This window comes from Megalopta genalis, chromosome 1, assembly GCF_051020955.1.
Source record: "Megalopta genalis isolate 19385.01 chromosome 1, iyMegGena1_principal, whole genome shotgun sequence".
Classification (NCBI taxonomy): domain Eukaryota; kingdom Metazoa; phylum Arthropoda; class Insecta; order Hymenoptera; family Halictidae; genus Megalopta; species Megalopta genalis.
The window spans coordinates 35,945,632-35,973,600 of record NC_135013.1 but is presented as its reverse complement, the minus strand read 5'-3'; the positions used below and the strand labels follow the sequence as shown (position 1 = coordinate 35,973,600).

At 48.8% G+C, this 27,969-nt stretch overlaps 7 protein-coding genes and 1 long non-coding RNA gene across 19 annotated transcripts; 4 read left to right on the top strand and 4 right to left on the bottom strand.

Annotated features, from left to right (window-relative positions):
• The first annotated feature begins 59 nt into the window (after positions 1-59).
• Mob4 (MOB kinase activator 4) lies at positions 60-2,988 on the top strand. Of its 2 annotated transcripts, none has more exons than XM_033466019.2 (4): positions 60-268; positions 688-1,061; positions 1,133-1,263; positions 1,338-2,988. In XM_033466019.2, the coding sequence occupies exons 1-4, from the start codon at positions 209-211 to the stop codon at positions 1,352-1,354; spliced, it is 582 nt and encodes a 193-aa protein (XP_033321910.1). In that variant the 5' UTR covers positions 60-208; the 3' UTR covers positions 1,355-2,988. The 2 variants fall into 2 exon arrangements, with proteins under 2 accessions (XP_033321910.1, XP_033321909.1); XM_033466018.2 differs by having other exon boundaries at positions 1,133-1,267.
• Rpp25 (ribonuclease P protein subunit Rpp25) lies at positions 1,432-23,736 on the bottom strand. Of its 5 annotated transcripts, XR_013034404.1 has the most exons (6): positions 12,357-12,574; positions 3,901-4,014; positions 3,630-3,808; positions 3,447-3,563; positions 2,994-3,258; positions 1,432-1,579 (listed from the first exon to the last, which is right to left on the bottom strand). XR_013034404.1 is itself a non-coding variant. In XM_076525235.1 (5 exons), the coding sequence occupies exons 2-5, from the start codon at positions 4,012-4,014 to the stop codon at positions 3,048-3,050; spliced, it is 621 nt and encodes a 206-aa protein (XP_076381350.1). In that variant the 5' UTR covers positions 23,448-23,736; the 3' UTR covers positions 2,953-3,047. The 5 variants fall into 5 exon arrangements, 4 of the variants coding, with proteins under 4 accessions (XP_076381350.1, XP_033321908.1, XP_033321906.2 ...); XM_076525235.1 differs by lacking the exons at positions 1,432-1,579; positions 12,357-12,574 and adding an exon at positions 23,448-23,736 and having other exon boundaries at positions 2,953-3,258; XM_033466017.2 differs by lacking the exons at positions 1,432-1,579; positions 12,357-12,574 and adding an exon at positions 19,102-19,279 and having other exon boundaries at positions 2,953-3,258.
• LOC117218014 (aromatic-L-amino-acid decarboxylase) lies at positions 5,832-12,363 on the top strand. 3 transcript variants are annotated; one of them, XM_033466012.2, is made up of 13 exons: positions 5,832-7,836; positions 8,128-8,241; positions 8,383-8,434; positions 8,797-8,867; positions 8,973-9,215; positions 9,378-9,503; positions 9,595-9,833; positions 10,011-10,185; positions 10,299-10,464; positions 10,543-10,595; positions 10,666-10,862; positions 10,949-11,026; positions 11,137-11,409. In XM_033466012.2, the coding sequence occupies exons 1-13, from the start codon at positions 7,636-7,638 to the stop codon at positions 11,273-11,275; spliced, it is 1,854 nt and encodes a 617-aa protein (XP_033321903.2). In that variant the 5' UTR covers positions 5,832-7,635; the 3' UTR covers positions 11,276-11,409. The 3 variants fall into 3 exon arrangements, with proteins under 3 accessions (XP_033321903.2, XP_076377192.1, XP_076377280.1); XM_076521077.1 differs by having other exon boundaries at positions 9,378-9,833; positions 11,137-12,363; XM_076521165.1 differs by lacking the exons at positions 5,832-7,836; positions 8,128-8,241 and having other exon boundaries at positions 8,395-8,434; positions 8,952-9,215; positions 9,378-9,833; positions 11,137-12,363.
• LOC117218015 (tyrosine decarboxylase) lies at positions 13,820-17,739 on the top strand. 3 transcript variants are annotated; one of them, XM_033466014.2, is made up of 5 exons: positions 13,820-13,959; positions 14,069-14,245; positions 14,797-15,023; positions 15,388-16,844; positions 16,943-17,739. In XM_033466014.2, the coding sequence occupies exons 3-5, from the start codon at positions 14,823-14,825 to the stop codon at positions 16,947-16,949; spliced, it is 1,665 nt and encodes a 554-aa protein (XP_033321905.1). In that variant the 5' UTR covers positions 13,820-13,959; positions 14,069-14,245; positions 14,797-14,822; the 3' UTR covers positions 16,950-17,739. The 3 variants fall into 3 exon arrangements, with proteins under 3 accessions (XP_033321905.1, XP_076377718.1, XP_033321904.1); XM_076521603.1 differs by lacking the exon at positions 14,069-14,245 and having other exon boundaries at positions 13,837-13,959; XM_033466013.2 differs by lacking the exons at positions 13,820-13,959; positions 14,069-14,245 and having other exon boundaries at positions 14,345-15,023.
• Positions 17,667-19,076, bottom strand: LOC117218019 (peptidyl-prolyl cis-trans isomerase H). The gene has a single exon (XM_033466020.2). The coding sequence runs from the start codon at positions 18,512-18,514 to the stop codon at positions 17,960-17,962; it is 555 nt and encodes a 184-aa protein (XP_033321911.1). The 5' UTR covers positions 18,515-19,076; the 3' UTR covers positions 17,667-17,959.
• Positions 19,407-23,285, bottom strand: LOC117218011 (uncharacterized). The gene is made up of 2 exons (XM_033466004.2): positions 22,924-23,285; positions 19,407-22,854 (listed from the first exon to the last, which is right to left on the bottom strand). The coding sequence occupies exon 2, from the start codon at positions 22,829-22,831 to the stop codon at positions 20,021-20,023; it is 2,811 nt and encodes a 936-aa protein (XP_033321895.2). The 5' UTR covers positions 22,832-22,854; positions 22,924-23,285; the 3' UTR covers positions 19,407-20,020.
• On the top strand, positions 23,303-26,699 carry LOC117218025 (uncharacterized). 2 transcript variants are annotated; one of them, XR_013034901.1, is made up of 5 exons: positions 23,303-23,429; positions 23,874-24,193; positions 24,415-24,508; positions 25,170-25,988; positions 26,449-26,699. It is a non-coding gene; the product is annotated as an uncharacterized LOC117218025 (long non-coding RNA). The 2 variants fall into 2 exon arrangements; XR_013034903.1 differs by lacking the exon at positions 23,303-23,429 and having other exon boundaries at positions 23,939-24,193; positions 25,170-25,654; positions 25,744-25,988.
• LOC117218013 (cGMP-dependent protein kinase 1) lies at positions 24,283-27,783 on the bottom strand. Of its 2 annotated transcripts, XM_076521340.1 has the most exons (11): positions 27,593-27,783; positions 27,345-27,487; positions 27,140-27,277; positions 26,811-26,980; positions 26,431-26,672; positions 25,693-26,004; positions 25,384-25,615; positions 25,193-25,299; positions 24,876-25,115; positions 24,752-24,818; positions 24,283-24,506 (listed from the first exon to the last, which is right to left on the bottom strand). In XM_076521340.1, exons 1-11 carry the CDS (start codon positions 27,763-27,765, stop codon positions 24,411-24,413), a joined length of 1,920 nt encoding a protein of 639 aa, XP_076377455.1. In that variant the 5' UTR covers positions 27,766-27,783; the 3' UTR covers positions 24,283-24,410. The 2 variants fall into 2 exon arrangements, with proteins under 2 accessions (XP_076377455.1, XP_076377428.1); XM_076521313.1 differs by having other exon boundaries at positions 25,193-25,615.
• Positions 27,784-27,969: the final 186 nt, after the last annotated feature.

Genomic DNA, 27,969 nt, shown 5'->3' with positions numbered 1-27,969 from the left:
ATATCTTATATCTGTAAAAGTTTTTGAATTGTGTACAAAGCATGTACCATCGTGTATCGATTGTGTGATGTCGCTAGTTTCTATGTAGTAGGCCAATATCGCATCTCCATGCCGACAGTGCCGACGTGCCGACATCAGCCGACGTTAATGCGACACAGCAGACCTTTTTATTTCATACGATCGCACCGTGCACGCTGATCGAAGCAAAATGAAGATGGCGGACGGACCTACGATTCTCAGAAGAAATAGGCCCGGGACCAAAGCAAAGGTTAATAACGATGTTATTTTTGTTAACGATTTATCGTCGCCGTACTTTCTACACAATAGTCGGATACGCGTTCCATTTTACGGGGTGTACGGGCAGAAACGTTCGAACGCGTTCCTGGCATGTCCGATGAAAATCAATGAACGGCCCACAAAACAAACGATTGTTTACAGACTCCAATAATACATATTGCCCTGTTTATTCGATGCCGCGTATATCCCCTTATCAATGTACAGATTCTTTGTTAGCCCTAACACGATTTTAGGTTAATTAGATGTTTTGCAAATGCTTATCATGTTACGCCCTAACGATAGAGGTGTAAATGTTGGGCAGGTGATAACAGTGTGCATTGTTGCTATTGTGTAATAATGGAGACTCTTTAAACGATTATTAGAACTTGTAAGTCTTTTTATAACATTTAGGATTTCTGCCGATGGCCCGACGAACCATTCGAAGAGATGGACAGTACGCTGGCAGTGCAGCAGTACATACAACAGATGATCCGAAGAGAACCTTCGAACGTTGATTTAATACTAGAAATGCCAGAGGCGCAAGACGAGGCTGTATGGAAATACGAGCATCTCAGGCAATTTTGTATGGAATTAAATGGTTTGACGGTCAGACTGCAGGAGGAATGTCATCCAGAAGTTTGTACGCAAATGACAGCTACCGAACAATGGATATTTTTGTGTGCCGCGCATAAAACGCCCAAGGAATGTCCAGCTATAGATTACACACGACACACTCTCGACGGCGCTGCTTGTTTACTTAACAGTAACAAGTATTTTCCTAGCAGGTACACCAAAAAATGAGAACGCGTACCGTTAATGTAATTACGCGTTTGTAATTTTTGAATGTTCGTTTCAGAGTGAGTATCAAGGAATCTTCCGTTGCCAAGCTTGGATCTGTTAGTCGCAGAGTTTACAGAATCTTCTCTCACGCGTATTACCATCACAGAACAATATTTGACGACTTCGAGATCGAGACATTTTTGTGTCGCAGGTAGAACGATGTACATTGTAAATTTCATACAGTTGCGTGTTTTCTTACCGTATAAATTATTTTGTCACAGGTTCACAGCATTTGTAACAAAATACAGTTTGATGTCGAAGGAATGTTTGATAGTACCAATAATGGAAGAAGACGGAACCACGGAAAGCGAAGCCTAGAACTTAAATATTTATTTATACTGCCCAAAGTTGATTTGTCAGATTTAGAGAGATCATCGATAACATTGATATATTGCTGGAGTATTTCTTGACGTAGTTGCAAATGCGACGGGACCGTTGGAAACGGTTCCGATAATTATTCCACCTGAAACACAATGTGAATTTCTAAATCTTACATTAGAATTTCTTGTTCTCAATTTTTCTAAAATCGGTTTGGAGATTTTTTCTAAAATTGGTACGGAGCAGTTTTTCGTGCTTAATAACATTTACAGTATTCGTTTATTATTAATTTGTGTACGATTTATAATAATAGGAGGTAATTGAAATCATGAACAGTAACTGTCGTTAAGTCGTTTCATACGGCGATCTTCTTTCGAAGATTCGAAGATATGGCGTATATACTTGCATAAACACGAAGATACACTTTCTTTTACCGATTATATTTTCTACAATATATCGAACTCAAGCTCGTTTATGCGTCGCTGAATTCTTATCTCTATATGCGATTAAATAACTCGGCTAGATAAGTATTATACGTATTAATAAGAGAGAGAGAGAGAGAGAGAGAGAGAAGAAATTCGAGTTGAACGTGTCTCTTTCGTTAAAGGTAGTTTTATATTTTTGTAAAAATATTTAATTTTGTTCAAGCGAACAATTACTTGTACGTACGAGCTCAAAAATGCTTTTTTTCCCCGCACGGAATGGTTTCATTTAAATTTATGGAATAAGGTGCAAGTTCTAACTGAATTATCAAGTAAGAGTTAAACCGACTGATTTTTACTGATTTCCTTTTAAAGAATTTTTGAAGAATACAGAGATAAAAATAGATAGATTTATTCATTATTAACGTAAAGCAATTTATCGACACGATGTTATCATAATCACACAATATTAAACGGATTCTTATTCAACATTACGATTAATGGCAGTGTGTTGGTAATAAATATTTATACGATATTTATCTCGTGTGGTAATGAAACTGGTATATTAAGCTTTTCTCCTGTTATCGAATGATATTTAACGACTCGAAGAAGTGATACTTCCAAGGTCAGTTGTTAGACGTAAGGGTAATAGGTAGTAATCGTACGGAATTCTGACATATTGCCAGATTTCTAGCAATTATAAAAACAAGTCTCGGGAATTCGAGTAAACTTCAAGCTGTTCCATCGATTCATTTTCGAACGACTCGCTTATCGATCTTTTCGAATTCTTCGCGACGGAATGTCCTTTTTGAAAAAAAAAACATGAAAGAAAAAAAAATATGAACAAACAAATGGATTTTGCAAACGAATTTACGCAAAAGGCACTGAAATTTTCGTACTAAACGTAAGTTCACGATGTTCGTGCATACCTTTTTTCGCATGCGACAAGGTACGCAACACGTATGCAACTCGCGCGTACCGTTGTTGCGGCATTGTACATGTGCATAACAGACACTTTGTAAATAAGAGTATTCATTAACAAAGGAGACGACAGGAGTATATTGTTATGCGATCATTTCTGTAACGAACGTGCATGTACTTGATAAAGAATAAACTTTCTATTTAATACAAACATACGTTATACATGGTACGATGATAAATGTTCGATGGATCATCTATCGCTGCAGATTATTAGTTCTTCCGTTTTTTGTTCTTCTTTGGCGGTGCTTCCGCTTGATTTTCTTTCTTCGGTCTCTTTTTACCCGCCCTCAGCCCCATTACCGCGAATTCCTCGGCATCGATGCAGGTCACATTACTACCAGCTTCCTGTCTCCCACCTTTCTTACCGTTCTTTATTTCCTCTTCGTCCAAGAATTCCCCGATATCGTCCGGTGCCTGATAACTAAATTCACCGATGACGAAGCTGTGAATACTACTACTAAATACTACTACTGCTACTACTATTACCACTAGTAACAATAATAATAATAATAATAATAATAATAATAATAATAATAATAATAATAATAATAATAATAATAATAATAATAATAATAATAATAATAATAAGCATAAAGAAACCGATCTTACCCGGGCGTGTCTACAGAGATGTCCTTCGCTTCTTTCGTCAGCATGATGTGTATTTCTGGTACGTGGCGGCTAGCCGTCTCACCGCCATTTGCACTCTCCGTTTTCGACTTCTCCGATCTATAAATTGATCGCGTAACGTATCACGTCGAAAATTTCAGAAACTCTTGCTGCTAGAAAACTCACTCGGTGTAACGTAATTTCGTGATCTGGTGGAGTCCTGGTTGCTTCTTTTTAAACAGCTCCGCGCAGGAAATGGCCTTTCCTATACCATGGCCAGCCGAGGTCCACACGATGCAGTTGTAGTTTGGAAATTCTTTCAAAGCGTAACCGAGAACGTTTCTAATTTTTGTGCCGCTTTTCACCTGAAACAGCCCAAGTAGAACACTCTAGAGATTCGGAAATATTCGAGAAACAAATGAAACGGTCTAATTCGCGGTCACGATCGTACACGTACACGCATTAAAAGATGGTTCTTTGGTAGATTGGGTATCGGGACTCTCCCGGAGTCCTCCGGCTCCATCTTCAAGTTTTTCGTCCATTTGGTTTTCTTCGACTTCGATCTTCCCATCTGCAACAATTCAACGAAATATTTGACTCGAGTTAAAGAGGCGAAAAACTACCCCTCGAAAATCTCCACCCTCGACGTTATCATTTCAACGATCCAATTTCATTTCTTACACCGTTGTGCGAGAATTTTCGATCCGGTCGATTTCTCGTTTCGTGCAGAGATCAATAGTTTAGAAATTATAGAATCAGTTCTGCAAAGTTTTATCGAAATCGGAGGTGTTCCAAGGGAGGTTGGCTAGCGATGCAATATATTGTTTATATATTTGCGAATACATCCTCCAACATTCTCGAGAAACCATAAAAATGGCTTTGCCGAGCACATTGGAAATCGGCATACCGTCTCGAAGTGTACATAGTTCGATCGTTCCGACAACGTACCAGCAGAATAATTTGGAAAGCGGGCAGCGATGCCCGAAAGAATTCGGCAAGAGTAACGAATAAGAGGGCCACGAAGAAGCGACACGGGTCGGCTCTCGTGGACCATCGATCTCGTTTCGATGAACGTCGATTAATATCAGCAACGATGGAAGAGGAGCGCGACGTCGTCGTCCCTCGAAAGTTCGCGTCCGATATAATTTCCGGAATTCCGGAGCGAGAGAAAAAGCTGCGGCGGCGCGACGCGTTATCCCCGTATGGAAAGCCCCATCAATATTTTCCAATCAGCATTCGATTGCACGGAACATCCCTTCCCGGCGTGGCGCGCGGCGCTGAACGGAGCGGCCGCGGCGTCTCGTTCTCAAGGGGCGCGGAGGGGGTTGCTCTCGCAGCGTAGGCGTATATGGTGGTGGTATGCGGCATAGTCGGCATAGCGTTGCGACGCCACGACGCCATATTGCATTATTAAGCACCCCTGCCGGTACCTCGCCCCTGCATTCCAGCATTATGAACGTTTTTATCCCCAAAGGGCGGCGTTTCACCTTCCGCGGTTCAAATTATTCGATGAACAGCCCTACTACCTCGATAACGGATACTATCGAGAGTTCGTTGCACCGTTTTCGTGGCCCATTTCCTGGACGCTACGATATCGCAGCGAAACGATCGACGACGACGACGACGACGACGACGACAACGACGACGACGACGACGACGACGACGACGACGACGACGACGACGACGACGACGACGACGACGAGAAAGAGGAGACTCTGTGTATCTTTTCGGGCGAAAATCTGGCGCTCGTCGATGTTCGAGCTAAACCCGCTGGTACAAGTAGACCCGCTTTTCGAATCGAGCCGAACCGAATTACTAAACAGAGATGGAAAAAGTGGTTGGATTTCGAGGAACTGGTAGAGTCCGTAAAGATCAAGGACAAACGGAGTGGAAGGTTTATCCGTGAATCGTTTGCGAAGAGAGCTTTTAAGAATGCGTTTATCGTACTCCGATTCCTACGAAGGAGTTTAGCCGAGTCTTCGCCGTTAGTTAGAATGCTAAAAAGATTGGAATAGGAAATTGTGAAGATAGCGCGGACGGGCGACGTTCGCAGAGTGTAGAGGAATGGAATGGAACGAGCAGGCACGCGTTCGAGCTCCGGTAACGCACTCGAGGAAGCAAACAGCTACAATTTCCCGAGCATTCGGTCGCAGCTCGCGAAAACACCGACGACTTTTCTACGGCAGACGGTCGGCCTAAAGTTTCGTAGGATAGACGCACGGTGTGTGACACCTCTACCACGATCGATTCCCTTTAAAGATTTAGTTCCGACTTTCTCGGAACTGTCCCTAGTTCCGTGTCTAAGCAGAAATCGTTATTCGTTCTATATACATGGTATCGGTGAGATACTATCGACGAAGTAGGCGCGAGTAGTCGCGAACGAGCACGGCGTCCGGTTCGCCAAACGGCGAGAGAGCCTTTGTGCCATCGAGGGGAAACGAAACACCGATTTTCGAGCCGGATCGCGAAACAGTGTCGTTTCGGACCGTCAACGATGTCCGGTCTCTACGCTCGCGAATACGTAATACGATGAACGTGCAAGGATAATACGTAACGAGGATACGAATACGGATACGGACGCGTACAGCGACGCGTCTCCCCGGGTGTGCCCCCCCCTCCCCCCCCGCGGAGCAATCGAATTTGTTCGCGGTCGCGATCGGGAACGAGCAATCGGGGTCGAGGAATCGATGCGCCGTTCAAGCACCGTGGATTCTGTAAAAACCTGGGCGAAAAGGTCAAGGATTTTCGAGCAGTTTCGGTGCGCGACACGATCCTCGAGCAACCGGCGAGAAGCTCGGGACATTCTGCGTCTGACACCTTCTTAACGATGCCTACGCGTTCCTTTCCCACCGTAATAAACCATCGCGTGCCCGCGCCCGCTCCACCCCGAGAACACCGGTTTCCAATTTATTCGAGTGGCCGACTCTTCTTCCGCGGCGAAGATGCTCGACGACAAGCTCGACGACTCGGTCGCGAATGAACGAGCCGGAACAGCGTTTCGAGAAGTTTTCCCCGCGACCGAGCCAGTCGATTCGTCCGGACGGTTCTATGCATGCTTCCGCGTCTATCGGCCCCCCGCGGAATGAGATTTCTCCTCGCGGGAACTTTCGACCCCTTTTCCACCTCCGTCCACCTTCGTCCAGGTCGACCGGACGACTCTCTTTCGCGTAGGTCGCGCGTCGTTTCGATAAGAGAGCATTCCCCGAGCGGCGCGGCGAGGCCACGGCGGCCGATGTAAATGGGCCGAGCGGACCGTTCGAAGCGAACGTTTCGCCTTCCGGAAGCGACACGCCGTTTTCAACGTTTTCGTCGCGAGCTCGTAAGCTCTTCGTCGGGAAGACTCGTAAAAATGATTAAGAAGGAGCATGCGGCGGCGGCGACGGCGGCGACGGCGGCGGTGGCGGCAGCGGCGACGGCTGCGGCGGCGGAGGGCGGCCGGGCGACGGGTTCCCATGTGTCTATTTCGAGCATCCCCTCGACGGAAATTGTCCTGGAGCACAGATAGATATCCGTTCTCGCTTCTCGCCTTTCTCCGTTCCGGTTTCTACCCCCGTTCTTCACCCTCTTCGCCGCCCTCGCGTCCTTTGCTCGAGGACTCGCGAAGAAGATCGCCGCGGAAGGATGCGTTTGCGCACGACGGGAGGACTTTTCGCTGGCTGGATCCTCGATATATCCACGGTGGTTGGCGGAACTCGGGATTGCTCGGCGGTGGCTCATCCGACGTGGACGCTAATGGACGCAGTCCAACATCCTCGACGCTCCGACTAGCAACAGGTAGGACGTCGTTCGCCGCGCGGGGACCAAGATATCGCTGCGAACGCGAAGGCTTACCGCCCCGGAGGGAACAGCCAACGATCTCTTCAAGCAACGGTCTCTTCCCAGCAGCCGGAAACAAGATCATCGGTCAACAGATTCGACCGTCTTTCGTGGGAACGATATCGTGAACTCTCTCTCTCTCTCTCTCTCTCTCTCTCTCTCTCTCTCTCTCTCTCTCTCTCTCTCTCTCCTCTTCCTCTTTTTCTGTGAACATCGGCTGGTTCGCGTCGCGAGAGTAAAGTGAGCACGCGACATTCTCCGACAGAGATCGGTGCCGAGGCAGTCTCGCGATCTCTTCCCTCGGAGCATCGATCGATACGCGTCCGAATCCGTGTCCGATCGCGCCCCCGACCCTCGAACAGCGAATCCCGAGAAGATGGACATCCAAGAGTTCCGTGTGCGCGGCAAGGAGATGGTGGAGTACATCTGCGAGTTCATGAGCAACATCCACAATCGGAGGGTGACGCCGGATGTCGGGCCAGGCTATCTGAGACCTCTTCTGCCTCTGGAGGCGCCGCAACAGCCGGAGCCTTGGGAGGACATCATGAGGGACATCGAGTCGAAGATCATGCCCGGGGTAAGGCAACGTTTCTGCTATTTCGAACAGACCTTTTGCCGCTTACGCTCTCCCGCTCTCCCGTCGTTCCTGTTTTCCCGGTTTTCCGGCTTCCCGTCGAAGCCGCAAGAATTATGGTGCGCGAACCAGCGAACGTGAAACGAGACGAGAGAAATTGGCAGCACGATTCCGTTACAATTAACGATTTCGAGCTGCGGTCTCTTGCTCGTGCACCACACTGGATTCGCCGCGCTGCTCCCTCCCCGGATTCGTAATCTCTCGTTCGACGGACTCGAGGAATCGTTTTTCTAGATCACCCACTGGCAACACCCGAGGTTTCACGCTTATTTCCCGGCCGGAAACTCGTTCCCCTCGATCCTCGGCGACATGTTGTCCGACGCGATAGGCTGCATCGGATTCTCATGGGTGAGCCGAATATGTCTGCGCTCTTGATCGTTCGCTTCTCGAGTCGGAGATTCGAGGGAGCCCGCGTCAGAGAAGGTTGACGGATCGATCGGTAACTATTTGCTCGATCGCCACCGGGTCTCGTCCCTCTGTTTGTTCTAGGCGGCCAGTCCAGCCTGCACGGAACTGGAGACGATAGTCTGCGATTGGTTCGGTAATGAAAACGCGCTCTTCCATCAGGTTCTCCCAAAAGCTCGGCCGGCCGTTCGGTTGTCCCGACCGGCCGCGATCCACGCTCGTCCGTTCGGTCGCGATACAGAGAATAGAGTTTTTCGAAGTTTCGAAGAGAAGAAAGAAACGCGACGGAAGTAGAAAATGTCCGAAGACTCGGAAAGCACCGACGTTGCACGCTCGGTTTCTAACGAGGTAAAAACGATCGCGATGCTCGCGCTCGTATGCAGCAAAACCGAACAAGAGCAAACTTTTGGGATAGCCTATGATAGAGCAGCCGGTCTCTAGAGAGCGGAGAAACGCACGTCGGACACGATCAAGACATTTTGCAAAATAAAATCGTAGGCAAGGCTATCGGTCTGCCGTCGGACTTCCTCTACTTTAGCCCGGGTAGCAAGGGAGGAGGCGTGATACAGGTACTATCTCTCTATCTCTCTCTCTCTCTCTCTCTTCTCGACCATGATCCCGAAACGATCTCGTTCTTTGCGCGACGAGAGAAGTTGTGACCCGAATGTTGTCAGGGCTCGGCCTCGGAGTGCATCTTGGTGTGCATGCTGGCAGCCAGGGCGCAAGCGATCGCGAGGCTCAAGGAGTCGCCGGCTCACTCGCACTTGGACGAAACCGCGCTTTTGGGCAAGCTGATGGCCTACTGCAGCCGAGAGAGCCACAGCAGCGTCGAGAAGGACGCGATGATCTGCTTCGTGAAGCTCCGGATCCTCGAGCCCGACGAGAAGAGCGTGCTTCGAGGCGAAACCTTGCGACAGGTAAGAAATCGCTGCTCGCCATCGAGAGGCGCGATAATTCGATTCGTCGAATTTTTTTCGGCAAGTTCCCTCGCGCCCGCCCCCGTCTCTTCTCTCCTCTTCTCTTCGGCGATCCGATCGCCTTCGTTAACGCTGATCGTTCCAATTCCGTTGTTTTAATAGGCAATCGAGGCCGACACCGCCGAGGGATACATCCCCTTCTTCGTCTCCACCACCCTCGGTACCACGGCCTGCTGCTCCTTCGACAATCTCAAGGAGATCGGACCAGTTTGCAAGAAATACCACGGCGTAAAAGACGATCGGCTAATCCGCGTATATTTATACGGCTCGCGAGACCTCGCGCCTTTACGTTACCTTTCGTTTCGTTTCGTTTCCTCAGGTCTGGTTGCACGTGGACGCGGCGTACGCCGGCAACGCTTTCATTTGCCCGGAATTGAAGCATCTGATGGCCGGTATCGAGTACACGGACTCCTTCAACACGAACACCAACAAGTTCCTGTTGACGAACTTCGACTGCTCTTGCCTGTGGGTGAGGGACAGGTTCAAGCTGACCAGCGCGCTCGTCGTCGATCCGCTCTATCTTCAGCACACTCACGCCGACACGGCCATCGATTACAGGTGAAATCGACGCGTTTCGCCCGCCGCTTTTCTCTCGTTCCGGTCGTTTCGGATTCGTCGCGGCGCGACGGACGCTCTTCTTTCCTTCCTTTCGAGGGAGGAGCCGCGAACCGATCGAGAAGCAGACGAGATCGACCGACCGATCCTCGAAAACGTTTGCTCCGCTATCTTTTCCAGGCACTGGAGCATACCTCTGAGCCGACGATTTCGCTCCCTGAAGCTGTGGTTCGTCCTGAGAAGCTACGGAATATCTGGATTACAGGCCTACATCCGCAATCATATTCAGTTGGCGAAAAGGTTCGAGGCGCTGGTCAAAAAGGACGCGAGGTTCGAGGTGTGCAACGAAGTGGTGGTGAGTATCGATCACGGTGGTTCATCGATCTTCTCCGACGCGTCGAACGTTGTCCGTTCAAATTTCCAACGAGCGTACTCTCTACACGGTGTGCACCGCGCGCGTCGTTACAGTTGGGATTGGTGTGCTTTCGGGCCAAGGGCAACGACAAGCTGAACCAGAAGCTGCTGAGCACGATAAACGACTCGGGGAAGCTGCACATGGTCCCGGCGCGAGTCAACCAACGCTTCACGATCCGCTTCGCGCTCGCCGCGCCGAATGCCACCGCTTCCGACGTCGGTCGGTATTACAATTTCTCGTTCCCGTTTCTCGATTAATCGCGCGCGCGCGACTCAACGCTCGATTTTCTTGCCGTAGACATCGCCTGGAGCATCATAACCGATTATCTGACCGAGTTGCTCGAGTTGAAGGCAAGCGAAATTAATATAACGAAATATACCGACGCGCCGACGCTTCTGATCGATTACGATAACGTTGCAGGACGTTATGGACGAGCTGGCGGACATCCGCGAGAAGAAGAGGAAAGCCACTCTGGAGCAGAGAAGGTCCTTCTTCGTTCGCATGGTGTCCGATCCTGCGATCCAACCGGGATTCACCAAAACGCCGAACAGAACCGGAGCGAAGCTCGACGCGCAAGCGACGATCGGCGGCATCGGCTCGAATCCTCATTCCACCTCGTAAGATATTTCGAGAGAGTCTTCGGATCGATCTTTTCGACCGGATCTCTAATTTCAACGTTCGAAATCGCTAACGCTGTTTTCAGACGGTCCTGGATATCCTGGCCACTGGCCTACCTCATGCAGGCGAAGGACGCCGCCGATACCAGCGAATTGTCCCTCAGGTATTTGGGCATCTCGGTCTCTCGAACGGAAGAACGCCTCTTTCGCGGGCCTCTTCTCGCACTTTGCCAGGGCCGAAAAGCTCGACGAAGCCGACGATCTTCCGTTTCAGATTCCGTCACCTGGACACGATGGTGCGGCTGAAGGCAGGCAGCACCGGAAGTCGCCGCGGCAGCAGCAACGGTTGCAGCCCGGAGCCCTCGCCGTCCGGTTCGCCGTCGCGCGGAAGGTCGCCGAACGGGAGAACGTAAATCGTTCCCGAGCGGTGTGCCTCCGTTTTCGGACGGGTCTCCAGGTGCATCGACCGGTCGCGAAACTCGAGATCCCGCCGGAACGAACGCTGTTCCCGGAAAAGATTTTCCAGTACCGCGGAAATTCTCCTTTCCTCGGAGATCCCGTAATCTTCGTTGATCGTAGCGTTAGCGTAAAGATCGAGCGACGTCCTCCGGGGTCGAGGATCGGTCCAACTTCGGATCGAAAACTAACGGACGTCCATCGATCGTCGATGGTCGATCTCCGATCATTTTCGGAGCCGAAGCCCGGCGAGGCCTGCGACGCTCGATAAATACTAGCGCATCCTTCTTTGCTCGCTTATCGATCCGTTTGGTATGCCTATAATATCGTAGTAAGCGCGCTCCGTTCGACTCGCGACGAGAGAGACGAGAGACGATCGTGCAGCGATCGACCGATCGCTCTTCGGCGGTGGTTTACGAAAGGAGACGCGAAGAAGGAGAGAGAGAGAGAGAGAGAAAAAAGAAGAGGTCGGAAAGTAGAGACGGACGCGCGCGAAACGGCGATCGAAAAGGTCGGCTGCGCGGCGACCCGATCCGAGCAGAGAATCCGGTGCACCCGGACGTCGTCCGCCGGCTCGTGATCTTTCCTTCTCCGAAACTCGGCGCGACACGGCGATCCCCGGCTCTCCGTGACGATTCGTGTCTCGGCAAAAAATTCCCTCGAATCGTCGCGACGCGATTACGCGATTCGCCAGGTGCTACGTCAAGCGAAAACGCGGACGCAATCGTGCCGCGCGGAATCGAACGCGGGGAATGTTGATCGATCGAGCTCCGAACTCGACGAATAACCCGCGGTCGATCATCGGCCGATCGGATCGATCGTCCAACGCGAGTCTCGAGTAAGAGGAACGCGAATCGGAGGATCCGATTCGAGCGTTCGCACCTCTGCCCCGCGACCAACAAAGTGCTCAACGTAATTGGAAGACGCTTCGCTCCGACCTCCTCCCCCAGTGATTCTGGCGCTATCGGTTGGGTTCTCGATGATCCGAAACCGTCGACATGCTATGCGAATCGGAAAGTTCAATAAAAATACTATTACCGTGTAACACCCGGCTTTCCTTTCCTCTCCTTTCCTTCCCTTCTCTTGATCGGTGTTCTTTCGATCTATCGTTCGCTCGGAAAATCCATTCGTTCGTTCGTTCACCGAAAACGCCGAACTCGTTGAACGAAGCGAACATCGACCGATGAGATTTCGAACTTGTTCCTTCGGGTTGCGGTTTCCCGAATCGTCCGAATAAAACATTTGAACGCGCAACGACGCGCAACCGGGCCGTGTGGATCGTTCGTACAGATTTTCATTCGCTTACGTTCCTTTATTAGCAAGTGGACCGACCGCGAGAAGAATTCGTTTCTGCTACACGTTTTTATCGCACGATTTTCACCGAAATCGTCGAACGATGACGACGTCTTCGGAAGTTTTCAAATACGATGAACGGGCAACGAGGTTTCGTAAGCCAACCGTAACTACCGCGTGTCGCAACTTCCGCGTAAAGTACAGAAATTGCCGATCGGAAAAGTGTGTTCGTCGTCGCGATACGACGGTTGAAATCCGAGTCGTACTTGGCACGACGAGTGCCAACGGCGAGGGAGGACTTTCTAACGTAGGGGAGACGGGTGTTGGGATTAATTGATTCGAGCCCCCCCCACCGGGGGGGGGGGGTAGCGATCTCCCCGGACAGGCTCGATTGAGAATCCAATTCGAAAACTACGGTCGCGAGGAGACGATGCGTGAAGGTGGTGACGAGAGAAAACGGGGATCGCGCCCGGTTCCCACGTGTGTGTTACAAAGATTGACCGGTGACCTGTCACCGCTTCTCTCTACGGGGTGTTGTAAATGTAGGTGAAGAGTAAACGTCTATTTATAGAGCCGGGGCGCAGGGAGCGGGCGAGAGAGGGGGTAGAGTTTACTCCCCGTGGAAGATCGACAACAGGCCGCCGCGAACGCGTTGCCATTGATGCCCCCCGGTGTCACCGTTCTCCGCGAAATTTTTCGTTCAGAATTTTTTCGAGATCGATCCGCGACGCACGCCGCGCGGACCGATCGATTTTTTCCAAGTTAAAATAGCACCCCGATGGGGATCGATAGGGGCGAGCCCGGCCAGCGCAGCGCGAACGATGTAGGTTTCCCGTGAAAGCGACCGATAACTCGAGAAAATTAGAAAATTCATTGCGAGAAGAATCGTGCCCCGCCTCGAAATTCGACGGAATTCGAGGAACGCGTTCTCGCCGTGGACGACTCGTTCCTCGACGATCGACCAGAGAGAAAGAGAGAGAGAGAGAGAGAGAGAGAGAGAGAGAGAGAGAGAGAGAGAGAGAGAAATCGTTCTTAAAACGAAGAAACCGAAGGGCGGAAGATGCTAATTTTTCTTTGTTTATGCAGCGAGTTGATCAAAGTTTAGAAAAAGAACGTGAGATCGCACGTGCACCGTCCGACGAGAATAGATCGGGACCGAAGCGGAGGCGAGGCGGCTAGGTGGCTAGGTGGCTAGGTGGCGAGGCGTCGAGGGCGACGAGGGCGGCGAGGGTGGCGAGGAGACGCGGACGGAAGATTTTGAACGGAGACGGGCGAAATCGCTTCGAAAGCCCTTTCGGCTCTAATCGCGTACAACGGACGGCTCTCGGCGGCGAACCATGCGAATTAGGTAAATGAAAAATGCTCGCGATCGCCGAAGCTCCGCCTTAATTTGATCTGCGTAAGGCAGGGATGTACGAAGCGGAGGCGCGCAATAAAACTGACCGGCGCTTTGGCAGGTGCTACCAGTCTCGGCTCCAACGCGGGACAAACCTGTTACGCGGTTGTTCGAGAGCCGACCGACCGACGCTCGCGTCGAACCAATCGACGATCGCGCGAGGACGTGGTCGGTTCGCGGGAGAGAGCCCCCGGGTACCGTCGCAGTGGATCGGTTTTCCTTTCGGTAGTACAGACCAGTGAGTTGAAAACGATACGCAATCTTTCGATAAAAACAGCCCCCCCCCCCCCCCCCACCACCCTCGAGTTCTCGAAGCTCGCGCGACCGAAGCCCGAATTCTATACGTACGCGGAATAAAACTTCCATTCGATTCCATCGCGAACGCGCTCCGTCGAATTGTACGTTGCACCGATATATCGGACTCGGAGACTCGGCAGAAAATCGAGTGTCCGCGCGCGATTCGCTGTGAAAGTGCCACCGAAGCGAGCGTCTACCAAATTCCGTCGAAAGAGTATATCGAACGATTCTCCGGTTCGTATCTGTCTCTCGCTTTCGAAAGCCGTCGACGTCTCCGATCCGATTAGCCGCGGTTATCGATTAGGGTGGTTCAAATTCGGCCCGCCTCCTCAGATATTTTCGAGCGATATCGTCCGATGACGCTCGCTCAATTCCGCGCGCCGATAAATGAAAATTTGCTGGGCGGTGAAAAATGGTCGCGGACACGTACCGTGGACGTGCCTAATCGGCTTTCGATTCTACGCGATAGTTCTCTGACGAATTCCATTGCAGCCGACGCGGCGGCCACTGCAGCTACCATGAACATCGATGAGTTCCAAGTACGCGGCAAGCAGATGATCGAGTACATCTGCGAGTACCTGCGCACCCTCGAGGGCAAGAGGGTGACGGCGAACGTGGACCCGGGCTATCTGAGGCCTCTGCTGCCAAAAGAGGCGCCGGCGAAGGGAGAGTCTTGGGACGCCATAATGCGGGACGTCGAATGCAAGATCATGCCCGGGGTGAGTTCGAACCGAAAATGCTCGATGCTCGATTATCGATTCCGAGGGCTCTTTGGATGTTAATAATATTCGCGAACGCGAACAAAAAATTGGAAGAAAGTAAGACGACCATGAACGAGCGGGGCCCTTCCTCACCCCTCCTCCTCCTCCACCTCCTCCAACCCCCCGCTATCGTGGAAACAAGGCGTTCCTCGACGCCGACCGAACGGACTCGCGCGCGTCGACCAACCCTCGCGAGAACCGAGAATCGAAAACGACCGAAAACTGCGCGATCGATACGCGTTGCGATCGGTGTCGGGAATAAAATCGGGCGAGAGAAAAGGAGATTTCGAGCGCAGGAAAGAAATTCCAGATCTGATTCCAGATCACCCACTGGCAGCATCCGCGGTTCCACGCTTACTTTCCGGCGGGGAACTCGTTCCCCTCGATCCTCGGGGACATGCTGTCGGACGCGATCGGTTGCATCGGCTTCTCCTGGGCAGCCAGTCCCGCCTGCACCGAGCTCGAGACGATCGTCCTCGATTGGTACGCGAAGGCGATGGACCTTCCGAAGGAGTTCCTGTCGGAGCACAAGTCGTCGAAGGGTGGCGGCGTGATACAAGGCTCCGCCTCGGAGTGCATTCTGGTGACGATGCTGGCGGCGCGGACTCGAGCGATCAGGACCCTGAAAGAGCAGGACCCGAACACCGAGGACTCGGCTTTTCTGCCGCGGCTGGTGGCCTACTGCTCCACGGAGGCGCATTCCTGCGTGGAGAAGGCGGCGATGATCAGCCTGGTGAAGCTCCGGGTGCTGGACCCGGACGAGAAGGGGTCTCTGCGCGGCAAACGGCTCGAGTCCGCCATCAGGGAGGACGTGGCGAACGGCTTGGTGCCGTTCTTCGTTTCCACCACCTTGGGGACGACCGGGTCTTGCGCGTTCGACAATCTGGTCGAGATCGGTCCGGCGTGCAAGCTCTACCCCAACGTTTGGCTGCACGTGGACGGGGCTTACGCCGGGAACGCGTTCATCTGCCCGGAGATGAGGCCGCTGATGGCCGGGATCCATCACGCGGACTCGTTCAACACGAACCCGAACAAATGGCTGCTGGTGAACTTCGACTGCTCGTGTTTATGGGTGCGAGACAGGGTGAAGCTGACCTCGGCTCTCGTGGTCGACCCGCTCTACCTTCAGCACGCCAGGTCCGGCGAATCGATAGACTACCGGCATTGGGGGATCCCGTTGAGCAGGCGCTTCCGGGCGTTGAAGCTGTGGTTCGTGATGAGATCGTACGGCGTGACCGGCCTGCAGAAATACATCAGAAACCACATCAGACTGGCCAGGCGGTTCGAGACGCTGATGAGGAAGGACAAGCGGTTCGAGATCACGAACGACGTGAGAGTCGGCCTGGTCTGCTTCCGGCTGAAGGAGACCGACGAGATCAACCAGGAGCTGCTGGCCAACATCAACGCCTCCGGCAGGATCCACATGATCCCGGCCAGGGTGATGGGCAAGTACATCCTGCGGTTCTGCGTGATCAAGGAGAACGCCACCGACGACGACATCGACTACGCGGTGGACGCGATCGAGGAGCACGCGACCGAAGTGATGCTGGCCCACTACGCCGGCACCGAGGACGAGTTCAGGGCCAAGGGACCGAAGAGCCCCGCGGCCCTCGACAAGAAGCTGGTACGGAAGTTCAGCTTCACCAGGAGCGTCACCAGGGACGTCTACAAACGGTCCATCTCGAAGTCGAGCCTTCACGACGGCGCCACGCCCATCATGGTCGTCGACGACAACTCGCAGGTCGACACCATCGAGGAAGACGTCTTCTGCAACAGCAGGTAGACCGCGCCTCAGCTCACGGTGCCCAAGAGGAGGGACCAGCTGTTATCGCTGCCGTGAGCTCCGGACCATGATGATCGGTCTGATGTTGTTTCAGGTCGTGACGATCCCGGCGATGACGATATCCGGACGATTCGTGATTTATCCGATTCGGGAACACGCCGCCCGTTACCGAACGCGTGGAATAGATTCCGCAGCTACGCGAGTAACGTCGTTGCTCTCTCGCAGGCCAACCGGCCGAGTCGTAAGAACGATCGGGACAATGCCGGACGATCCAAGTCGTCGTCCACGAGAGACAATTGCGTACTCCTTTGACCGTATTGCCAAATCGCCCGGCAATTTTGTGCAACGCCGACAGCGGTGCGAACCTATTGTTTACGTATTCCGTTCCGAGATCGAGCTTGGCGGTTCACCGTTTCACGGTTTACGCATTTTACGGTTGATTTTCTGCCGACGTTGGATCGGCGGGAAACACCTGGTGTACTTGAACATTTTACTTTGGGATCCGTGTTATACGAGCGTGCTCGAAACCGAACGCGTAGTTGCGAAAGGATAAGACTCTCGCTGTTTTAAAGTACATCGATCGATTCTTGATGGCTGTCGACGCAACGCATACCGAATTGTTTCGTGAACGAATTATGCGAGAATGCGTTAGCGTGAATACCCGAGTTGAAACTTGATATGAATGACCTAAAAATTCACGGTTCGAATTTTTCTCAATCGATGATGTAACTAACTATAGTCTTAGATTGTCGCGCACGTTGCGTACCTCGACTTAAGTGTTTCGCGTTTGGATATTGGTCCAAAATCATAATATACCGTTCTAGATCGTAAGCTGGAGTATTTATTTCGTATGTAAATCGAATGTAATAAAGTTCGAAGTTCGTAAAACAATATTTTCCATTTGATTCCGCCCGGGAACCATCCGACGATCATCGTCGAGACAATCTGTATTAATTTACTTATAGAAATTACATTACTTCGATCTGGCAGTTGTCGAAACAATTTCTCTCCGGTATGGAAGTCGATGGAGACCGTCGGCTTTAATCTTACAAAATATAATACAATATTTTCGCCTCGAGTTCCATAGAAAAGTATACGTTAGAACTAGTTACTACATCTGTCCGCACTGCGATATGGTAACAGGGATTTTTGGTTTATTGTTCGGCCCTGTGGGAACGTTCTCCACTTTCCTCATAACGAGAAGTCCGTCTATTACTCTTCCGAATACCACGTGCTTGCCATCCAAGAAGTTACATTTGGCGCACGTGATGAAGAATTGACAGCCGTTCGTGTCTTTGCCGCTGTTTGCCATGGATAATAAGCCTGGCGAGTCGTGTTTCAATGTAAAATTCTCGTCTGGAAAGGTGCCACCGCCGTAGATGCTGATCACACCAGTTCCATCACCGTTTACAAAGTCACCACCCTGGATCATGAAGTCCTTGATAACTCTGTGGAAAATAGCACCTTTGAAACCTAAAGGTACTCCGTCTTTCCTGTACTCGCCGGTACAGAATTGGCGGAAATTTTCCGAGGTTTTTGGACAAACATCCTCGAAAAGTTCGAAAATCATCCGGCCAATTTCGGTTGTGCCCACGGACACATCGAAAAACACCACAGGGTTGTTCGAATTCCGAAGTTGCGCTTGAATTTGATTCCACGTGGGCATTGTTCAGCGTTTTCGTTGAAACGTCGATCGATTACTCTCAACGACTCCACTTCGGCACTCTTTTTACTTTCTTCAATCAATCGTCCGGTAAAATAAATACCGACAACACAACATAACCTCTTCAACGTTCGTTTCGACTTTTCGACTTTTCGACACGTGTGCAGAATTCCAGTTCAAATATTTTCACTTCGAAACGTATTTACTGTTCACAATTTTAGAACTATATTTAGAGTAGAGCCGTGTTCCCATAATTATAGCACGTTCGTAACAATTATTCTGTTATCTTTGCGCTTAGAACATACCGTAGCATTGTACCGTGCGCTACACACACTTTTGTATACATATGTACACGCGTAGCAATGGTCGCAGCACCACCGGCACCGATTAGATGCGTGTGTTTAGAATACAGGTTAGCATGTACGTTGTATTTAATTTCGATTGGAAATTACAACAAACTTCTCCCCTTTTCCCTATATATGTGTATATAAGCGCAGAATATTATGTCAAGCTTGAAACGCTAATCGACAATTATAATATTTGACACAGTAATGGTAAGATGCTAACATAATAATCGCACGAGTACTTACTTTTCTTATGTCGAACGTAAATTGGAAGTCGGCGAGCAATTATCGAAATCCCATAATATGCAACACAGTGTATTGTGAAATACAATCGCAAGATGTAATTATTTATTTCTCGTAGCAACACGCGCTTGTATTTCGTCCCGGCATCAACACGTGATCATTTCGAAACGTTGTTTTGGAGAAGTGCCCGCCAATTCAAATACGAAGAATCCGATTGCACGTTGCGTAAATGTATCGATCGTTCCCGTGAAAAAATAAACAAAAGTATGCGTCAGTGTAATATGTACGTACAAAGTGAGAAATAAATATAGAAAATAAAATGCACTTTATTTTCTTATTGCACCTTATGCTCTACATTGTAAGTGGCATTTGGATTATTCACAATTTACGTATCGTTGAACGATACACAAATCCAAAGGACCAAATAGTTTATAAAACTGCTATAAGCAGAAGTACATAAACCTGGGATTATTTTTCTGTTCTCTTTTACGATATGTTTCCTTTCCTTATCTTTTTCGATACCATAACCGTTAATGCGTGTTCCATATAATATATAAATATTCATCTATCCGATTTTATTTCAGTACATGTACATCTCACATTTAACCACATGTATAGTGTACGACCTAAATGTGCAAAAGCATTTTAGGGAATCGTGAAACGGAAAAACGAATCAATTAAAAATGTATAAATATAATCGTAAATTCCCTGTGTTTTAATATCAGTGCGTTCTTAAGACACATAGAAAACTGGTGCTGCTCTATACTCCTATTGTAAACGATGCTTAAATATATAATAATGTTCCGCATTTGTTCCTCCTAACGCTAGTAAATGTTCATAGTTCCATTGTTTTCTATGCAGTCGTAGTAGTTATAATAGCACAAGAATATCACAAACTTGGACAGCAAAACAATAACAATAATTATATGTGAATCTTAACGTGTTCCATCAACACGTTTTTGTCGTTAAAATCTTCGCCACAGATACCACAGACCAATTCCTCTCCATCATCGCTTTCGTGTTGATGATACTGTACAACCTGAATTACAGCTGTTTGAGAACCACCCTCCTGCATTAATGTATCCTGCCCAATTTCATTGGGGTCTTTCATACTTTGACCTTCCCTAACCGAATGATGAGTTACCATATCCATTGGTAAATCATTATTACTTATTTGTGCAATTTGACTGGAAAAGTTTTCATGACCCTGAGGATTTGGTAATGTTAGCACCGGCAACGATTCGTTCTGTTTTGATATTAAGTGCAAGGTATTGCTTTGTTTCGACGTTTGTATTAAATGCATTGTTGTTATTTCATTATGGCTGGTTGTAGGATGAAGTGCACTTCGCTCCGATTCGGCAGAGACTATATGGGTCGCATTATTCTGTTTATCTATAGCAATCATATTTAAAGACTCCCTATGACTATGATCAGTCTGCGAAATGTGCATATTATCGTTTGGCTTCTCGTCCACCATCAATTGTACGCTATCAGGCTTGAGTTCCGATATTGCAATATAATTTTCATTACGCTTGTCCGTAGTGACTACAAGGAAGGTACTATTTTGCTTATCGTTTAACATTGGCTGCTGCTCATCCGGCTTATCTGCTTCCGTGATAGACAGAAGCGCTTCGTTCTGTTCGGCCTTGGAGATCATTCGATTTCCAGCTGCTTGCTTCCCTTGTATCGTAGCGGAGGATGCTTTTGATTTCTTCTTGGTTGGCTTCGGTTTCGGAGCATTGTTGTTTGTTTTGGCTTTAGCCTCCGCTATCATTTGATCAGAATGCTTGACAATGTGGGCGCACAGTTCATCGCGGTCTTGATTCAATGCGCCGCAGATGGGACAAGGGAACGGGGGTCCGGTTACTTCAGTTTCGTTTTTCCCTGCCGCGTGAACCCAACGAACATGTTCCCTTAGAACCACCTTTTGATTAAATGCTCTCGAACATAGGGGACAAACGTGCGGTCTCTCTCCCGTGTGAATGCGTTCATGTTTCCTCAGAGTACCGCCGTCCCTGAATGCTTTCCAGCAGAATTTACAGCCGTACGGTCTTTCACCGGTGTGTGTCCTATGGTGAATTAAGTACCCCTGTCTAGATGAAAATGTTTTGGAGCATGTATCGCAATGAAAATGTGCAGGGCTCCCGGCATGAGTTCTGCCATGCTCCCAAAGTCCCTGACGGGACACAAAACTTTTGCCACACTCTGGACAGGTAAACGGAGAATCGCCGGGATGCGCGGACAATCTGTGTTCATCCAATTGATTTTGTTTCTCGAACTGGGAGCCACACACCTCGCAGGAATGCGTCTTCTTTCTGTGAATCCATTGGTGTCTAAACATCTTCTGTTTAGTAGTGAACTTCTTGCCGCATTCGGAACACGCGTGCTTGCCCCACTTATTGTTAGGCGTACCTTGCTCTATGTTGTTCTGCATCATCTTTTTCGCGCAAGTCGTTTGATGGTTAGCCAAGTGATTGCCATCTTGGAACTGTTTATCACAGTATTCGCATTCGATAGGCATATTCCAATTCTTGGACGCGTGGATTTTCTCATGAGAAACCAGTGCCGTTGCTCGGGAGAAACTGATACCACAATGCCTGCACGTGTGTTGCTTCGTACCGTTCGTTTCGATTTCCGAATAATTTCGCCTGTTCTCACTATTGTACGATAACGTTTCCACCTTCACCATCGCGTCCGTGTTATTGAAAGAGTTCAGCGAAAGATTATACTGTTGACCAACTTGATTATTCAGATTACTCTGTTGCGTATACTCGAATTGTGCTACTTCTCCGTTTGGCATTACAGTAAATTCATGAAGCGTATCTATCTTTTCCTGAGGATTGGATATCGCATTGACCGACGACTGTTCGTTATGAAAATTATACGACGGAACCGTCCATTGGACAGTGTCGTAGGTTTGTACGGTTTGTATGGAAGCGGATGGCACTTGATTATTCTGGGCCTCCGTCATATCTTCGGGCCATTTCCTAAACGTTTCCTCGGCCTGGGATACATTGCTACCCTGCGACTGCATGATGGCACGACCGGCGACATAAGTATGGATTTTCATGTGATTAGACAAACTGGAAGGCCTCTGGAAGTCTGCTCCGCATATCGTACATTTGTGAGGCCTTTCCACTTGATGCACTTCCAACATATGACATCTTAAGCTGCTCTTGGAACGAAATAAGTTGCCGCAAGTCCTGCACGCGTGCGGTCTATCCACCTGGTGGCAAACCATGTGATTATTCAAGTCCATTTTCCTTTCGAACGTTTCCCCGCAAGTCATGCAGGACAATTTGTTAGCTGTACACGCGGTATGATGCTTGGCCATCTCAGTCTGTGAAAAAAGATTTGTGCAATTAGGACAAGATACTTTTTTATCCTCGAAGCAAGGATACATTCCACCAAGTTGCCGTAATGCCTCCACAGCCATAGACTCGTCGTCCCCCGATGTATATTGCTGTTGCTCTTCTTGCTTAATATATATAGGGTATACCACACGATTTTCATCGTCGTCGTCCGAGTGTTCTGCTAAAATTTCAACGGCGACTTGCGCCTCTGTGATACCAGCATTCACATCCGTAACAGACACTTCGGTAAGTCCTTCCTGAAGGACACACTCGTCGACAGGTTCGCATATCTCTTCGTGAGATATAATGTTATCCTGTATACCATCGTGTACCCCGGAAAGGGGAAATGTAACATACTGCTCATTCTCGTGGGCCTCCATTGTGTAATATTTTGTACAAAACACTGCAAATTAATGGTAAGTGAGACCTTCGCAGACCTAGTTTCACCTCATGTTAAGTTAGGTCTTGTCACCACTGATAACGGAGCGGTGTTCGTCGATTTATGTAAATACATTACAAATCGTCGCATCGTTCACATTTCACCGCATTTAATACCGTACGCGGTACGTGGTCGTTAAAAAATTTAGTGCGTGCGTTTGCTCTCTCTCGCACTGTAATCCAATACGGTGCAGCACTGTTGAATGTTTGCTGTTATCGACTACAAACGAAACTATGTGATAGAAATTCTATGCCCATTAAATTGTCTGTTGTCGGAGCATGTTTACGCGATTTGTTTTGTACGCGTAATTGAATTGTTTTACAAAATTTGTAAAGTCACCACCGTTCGAACGATGGTGCAACAAGGTTATTTGCACAGAGTGCAGCAAATCGTGCGTGCGCCACCTGAAGTTGTCGGCGTGCTTTGCGCAATGTCCAGCAATGTCCAAGTGAAAATTTTCGATACGTGAATACATAGTGCTTCGAAGAAGTTGACCGATCGAAACTTCCAAACGCATTATGAATCGATCACTTAAAAAAGTATGTACATGTAATTACCTTTAACCGTTTGTGCTCGTCCCTGGTACGTTGAAACACAAGTCCTTCGTCATAAATTACATCGATTTCGCCGGCTGGTTATTTCGCACTTCTACTTCATATTCTCCATAGTCTTCGAAACATATTATAATTTCGCATCCGTATTGGTAACCGTAAGCTAATATTTCACGATACACGCTATCAATGCACTATTTATACGTAACAACTATAATTTAGAAGCTCGTTTCACGACTTAATGTTGAGATAACAATACTCACAAGGAAAGAAAAGTTTCAAGCATACCGCACAACACGAGAACTACGCGAATCAAGCCACGTGAATCTGAATAGATTACTCTTTGTAAACGCGATTTATCGATTTTTCGATATAATCTCGAATTCCTCTACGATCTTGAATAGATTTATCGTAAAATACGCGATCCTGCAGTTTTCATTTCAGCATTTAAAGGCGAGAGGATTCGAATGAGGAGGTATTAATTAAAACATACGTACACGCGCGTGTATTATTCCAGCGTAAATGGTACTTGCCGTTTTTATCACAAAATTCATTGGAAATTTCGGCAAGAATCATTAGAGCTCGAACTGGTAGAGTATCAATGTTCCAAGATTTCGCCGAAGATGACGCCACTCTATCGTTCTACTAAAAAATTACTCCGTCGGTCACATTGTCCAACAGTTTGAGCATGTCGCCGCTACGTTCAATGGCGCTATACCGACGTAGATGAAATTGACGCTATTTTCAAAACGGTAAGAATTAGCTGTTGCGTAGTTTGTAAATTGTATTCCACTAATTAATTAATGCGAATAATTAAGAAACGGTAGCCGAATCGTTAAAATTGTATTTGATAAATTATTTATTTCTAGTTCCTTAGTATTTATAACCTTTATTTTCTATTTGTTAATACTCGTGCATCATCCGATACTACTTTTCATCGAATGATTTCTCAACTAGTCTATTCTTTTGCTAGAAGGTCGCATCCCAATCGGCAAAGTCGTTTGGCGCTGCTGCATGATCCGGCGGGTATCTGTCGAAGTTTCTAACATCGAGATGACCTTTTATCTGTGAGCAATTAATATTATAAATTTACAGGAATCAACCGACATAACCGAGAAAGGCGGGTTAACCGTTATCGCGGGTAAGCTATTTCGGTATAATTTCCGTCTCCGGGAACGGAATTTTGTACGATGCGTATTACGCGATCAGAATAACGCGATTATTGTAATACGCGTGTAGAATCGATCGAGGTAGAATCGAGGTAGAAATATGAAACAGAGACGAGTGTAAGTCTCGAATTGCTTGCTTACCGTTGGCACGATAGGCGACGGTATATTACGTTGCTGGAAATCTTGCCATTTGAAATTGTGGAACCATCTGAAACATTCTCGAGTTACCGATAAATAACTGAAAGCTTTTCGAACCCGTGCTTACCTCTGACCACGAATATCATCGACGCCGTTTCGCAGACATCCGAGTCGTTTGGTAGGATCCTCTTGCAGAAGAGCCACGATGAACGATTTCGCCGCAGATTTTATAGCAGGCGGCAGAAGCGATTCTTTGAAACCTAAAAGAATATTGTTGTACGTTTCCAAATCGTTGATGCTCTGGAACGGTGTCCGATTTAGAAGCAACTCGTACGTGACGATACCCAATGCCCAGTAATCGACGGCTCTTGATTAAGAAAATACCAATTAATGCTAACTAACTGTGATTCCATGGTTTCAGGTGACGGGTTTGGAAAGGCTTACCGGCTGTACGCTTTGCTATGTATAATTTCCGGAGCCAAGTATTCCGGCGTTCCTATAAAGGTCCCCGTCTTGTAGCCGCCGATATATTTGCTGGCTCCAAGATCGCACTGCAAGAACCGCTTGAAAATCAGCAAAACGCTGCCAACGATCGGTATCGGTATCGGTATCGGTAAAAAAGAAGAAAGGCTCACAAGCTTGGCGTAACCATGACCGTCGATCACGACGTTCTCCGGCTTCAAATCCCTGTAAACGATGCCCAACGAATGAAGATGGTTCAGACCTTCGACGACGCATGCGACGACGAATCTCGTTTTCTTATTATCGAAACGACCGTTTCTGTACAAGGCTGTCCTTAAATCTCCACCGAGACACACCTCCAGTAAAAAGTACAGGTATCTTTTATCTTTGAAGGTCCTGTGCAATCTGGAAGAAACGTTCGTCGAGAAAACCTAGCTCTGGAACGTAACGTATTTTTACTCTTTCCCAAATCTGTTCCTCACCGGCAAACGAAAGGCGAGTCGCTCAGCCTCAGGTTCATCTTCTCGTTGTAGACCATCTTCTGGAAGCCTTCCTTCGTGATCGTGTGCTTCTTGATCTTCTTGCGAGCGAAGCTGGTATCGGGCATCGATTTCACGGTTACCAATTCGACTCGGCTGCATCCGCCAACCCCGATGGTCGTGTGAAACATCAGGTCCGACAAGGTCAAGCTCTTGAAACCGTCGCTCCAGTCGTCGGGTTCCGTGGACTTTTGGTGCCGCAGCCAGTTCTTGTTCTTGATGGCGTTCAGACCGCCCAGGTACGTAAGGAAATCTCTGCAGAGACGATCGCGATAAGCGCGGTCTGCGGAATCTTTCGACCAACCCTCGTCCGTCCCTCGTTTCTACAGCTCGAGCCTCGAAGCTGTCCATTCGTGCCAAATTGGCGGAACGCTGACAAAGTTGATGCACGATAGACGCATAAACATTCGGTCGCAACTCGGAAAGTTCCGGAGAACTTTGTCGACCGAACGAACGACTCGATGCTCGATTTGTTAAGTATCGAGCCTGGTGAAAAATCAAAAGATAAGACAAAGAAAGGGAGGCAAGTTCGACGATCGACCGATCGATATTAGTCGGTTAATTTGCGACTAACGAGAAGTTAGTCCGCGGTGTGAACGTATTTACTCGAAATCGGGGGGACGGGGGATGGTCGAGAGACTGTTTTTAATCGAGAATCCAGAGAATCGACGATTGATTTACGATCTTTCGATGGTGTAGCACTCCACTCCAGGGGACATCGCGATCACGTTCGCCTTTCTACAGGACTCTTCTTCGTAGAGAGCTTTCTCGCCGAAATAGTCACCTTTGTTCAAGATTGTCATCTCCTTTTCTATTCCTCCGGGACTATTAATCGTTACCTTAACGCTTCCAGCGTTCACGATGTAGAACTTGGAGCCGTAGTCATCTTGTTTTATCACGTACACGTTCGCAGGATAGAATTCCTTGTAATAAAGCGAAAGCAACGACGATCTTTATCGAAATAATTTGCCCTTCGTCGGTCGAGCCTAACACGGTTTCCACGCAAACGCTGTCCGTATTAATGGGAAAAAGACGAAAAGACGAAAAGACCGATCGCTTACCACCGCTATCAGATCAGTGATCTTCACAAGCGCTTCGTCCGGTATGTCGTTGAAGATTGGAATTTTCCGAAGCAGCTGCATGCTGTGTTCCATCTCCTTTTCGTTGCCGATCGCCATTATCGAACGGAACACGCTTCTATCCAGTGTCCACACCTTGCCATTCGTGTTCGCTGGAGGAAAACGTTTTGGTATTGGACATGGAACCGGTTCGATCCGATCGAAAGAAACAAGGGAAACGAGTCGGTAAATTTCAGTAATTCGAGTGAAAAAACGACGTTGCCGTTGATCGATTCAGCGATCGACGTTCTCGTCGTGAAAAATTTCGCTACCGTCGATGGAGCACAATCTCTTGGTTTCGTACAACAGCGCCAGCTCCCCGAAAGCAACGCCGGGTCCGAAGGCCCCATGGGAGACGTTGCCGATGCAGATTTCGAAGGTGCCCTCCTCGGAGACGTAGAGATGCGTGCCTGATTTCATCGGAGCGATTAGCGCGCGATAACGAACGGCCGCGTTCCGATCGCGTTACTCACTCACCGATTTCTCCTTCGTGAATGATCCTGCTGTTGGCCACCACGGTCTTAGGGCGCATCGTCGAGATCAGATCGCCGATCCGCTTTTCGTCGAGGTCTTGCAGGAATTTGTTCTTCAGTATCGCATCCTTGATCAGCTCCTTGGTCCTGAAAGTCGCACGAATCAGATTCTTTCGGATCTCGTCGTCGAAATGATGACTCGCGCTCGATGGTTGGCTCTCTCTCTCTCTCTCTCTCTCTCTCTCTCTTTACTTTTCGCTCTTCTCGTAGACAACGATTCGAGCATTTCCGGACTCCAGGTCCCCGATCACTCCGCGCTTCCTCGCAGTCGCGAGTTCTCCGTAGTAATCGTCGTCGACGCGTTCCTGGCTACTGAACGTATCTGTCGTGATCTCGGACGCCCTCCGGCAACACAGGGAAAACATCTTCGAGGTACGGTTGCTCGAGATGATGTCCTCTCCCGAAAAATATCGCGGCGGCAGGTTCTCGCGAACACGGATCGGAAACGACTCGTTCGTCTTCGACTAATTGACCCGTTGGTTGTCGCTAGTTATTGGTAACGCACTGAGGTTTATCGAGGACGTTGTCGACCTTATCTCGAGCGAATCGCACTATCCAGCTACGGCGGA

What these genes read in the sequence shown, in the direction of transcription:
- Mob4 (XM_033466018.2), top strand. Translation starts at nt 209, where the DNA reads ATGAAGATGGCGGACGGACCTACGATTCTCAGAAGAAATAGGCCCGGG. An exon ending in GGCCCGGGACCAAAGCAAAG is followed by an intron (nt 269 to 687) that starts GTTAATAACGAT and finishes TATAACATTTAG; the next exon opens with GATTTCTGCCGATGGCCCGA. An exon ending in AACAAGTATTTTCCTAGCAG is followed by an intron (nt 1,062 to 1,132) that starts GTACACCAAAAA and finishes TGTTCGTTTCAG; the next exon opens with AGTGAGTATCAAGGAATCTT.
- LOC117218014 (XM_076521077.1), top strand. Translation starts at nt 7,636, where the DNA reads ATGGACATCCAAGAGTTCCGTGTGCGCGGCAAGGAGATGGTGGAGTAC. An exon ending in AGTCGAAGATCATGCCCGGG is followed by an intron (nt 7,837 to 8,127) that starts GTAAGGCAACGT and finishes TCGTTTTTCTAG; the next exon opens with ATCACCCACTGGCAACACCC. An exon ending in AGGTGTGCAACGAAGTGGTG is followed by an intron (nt 10,186 to 10,298) that starts GTGAGTATCGAT and finishes GCGTCGTTACAG; the next exon opens with TTGGGATTGGTGTGCTTTCG.
- Rpp25 (XM_033466015.2), bottom strand. Translation starts at nt 12,560, where the DNA reads ATGTTTTATTCGGACGATTCGGGAAACCGCAACCCGAAGGAACAAGTT. An exon ending in GGAAAGCCGGGTGTTACACG is followed by an intron (nt 4,015 to 12,356) that starts GTAATAGTATTT and finishes GAATTGTTGCAG; the next exon opens with ATGGGAAGATCGAAGTCGAA. An exon ending in ACGAAATTACGTTACACCGA is followed by an intron (nt 3,564 to 3,629) that starts GTGAGTTTTCTA and finishes ATCAATTTATAG; the next exon opens with ATCGGAGAAGTCGAAAACGG.
- LOC117218015 (XM_033466013.2), top strand. Translation starts at nt 14,661, where the DNA reads ATGACGCTCGCTCAATTCCGCGCGCCGATAAATGAAAATTTGCTGGGC. An exon ending in AATGCAAGATCATGCCCGGG is followed by an intron (nt 15,024 to 15,387) that starts GTGAGTTCGAAC and finishes ATCTGATTCCAG; the next exon opens with ATCACCCACTGGCAGCATCC.
- LOC117218019 (XM_033466020.2), bottom strand. Translation starts at nt 18,514, where the DNA reads ATGCCCACGTGGAATCAAATTCAAGCGCAACTTCGGAATTCGAACAAC.
- LOC117218011 (XM_033466004.2), bottom strand. Translation starts at nt 22,831, where the DNA reads ATGGAGGCCCACGAGAATGAGCAGTATGTTACATTTCCCCTTTCCGGG.
- LOC117218013 (XM_076521313.1), bottom strand. Translation starts at nt 27,765, where the DNA reads ATGTTTTCCCTGTGTTGCCGGAGGGCGTCCGAGATCACGACAGATACG. An exon ending in GAGATTGTGCTCCATCGACG is followed by an intron (nt 26,981 to 27,139) that starts GTAGCGAAATTT and finishes GTTTTCCTCCAG; the next exon opens with CGAACACGAATGGCAAGGTG. An exon ending in GACTCGCCTTTCGTTTGCCG is followed by an intron (nt 25,616 to 25,692) that starts GTGAGGAACAGA and finishes CGTTTCTTCCAG; the next exon opens with ATTGCACAGGACCTTCAAAG.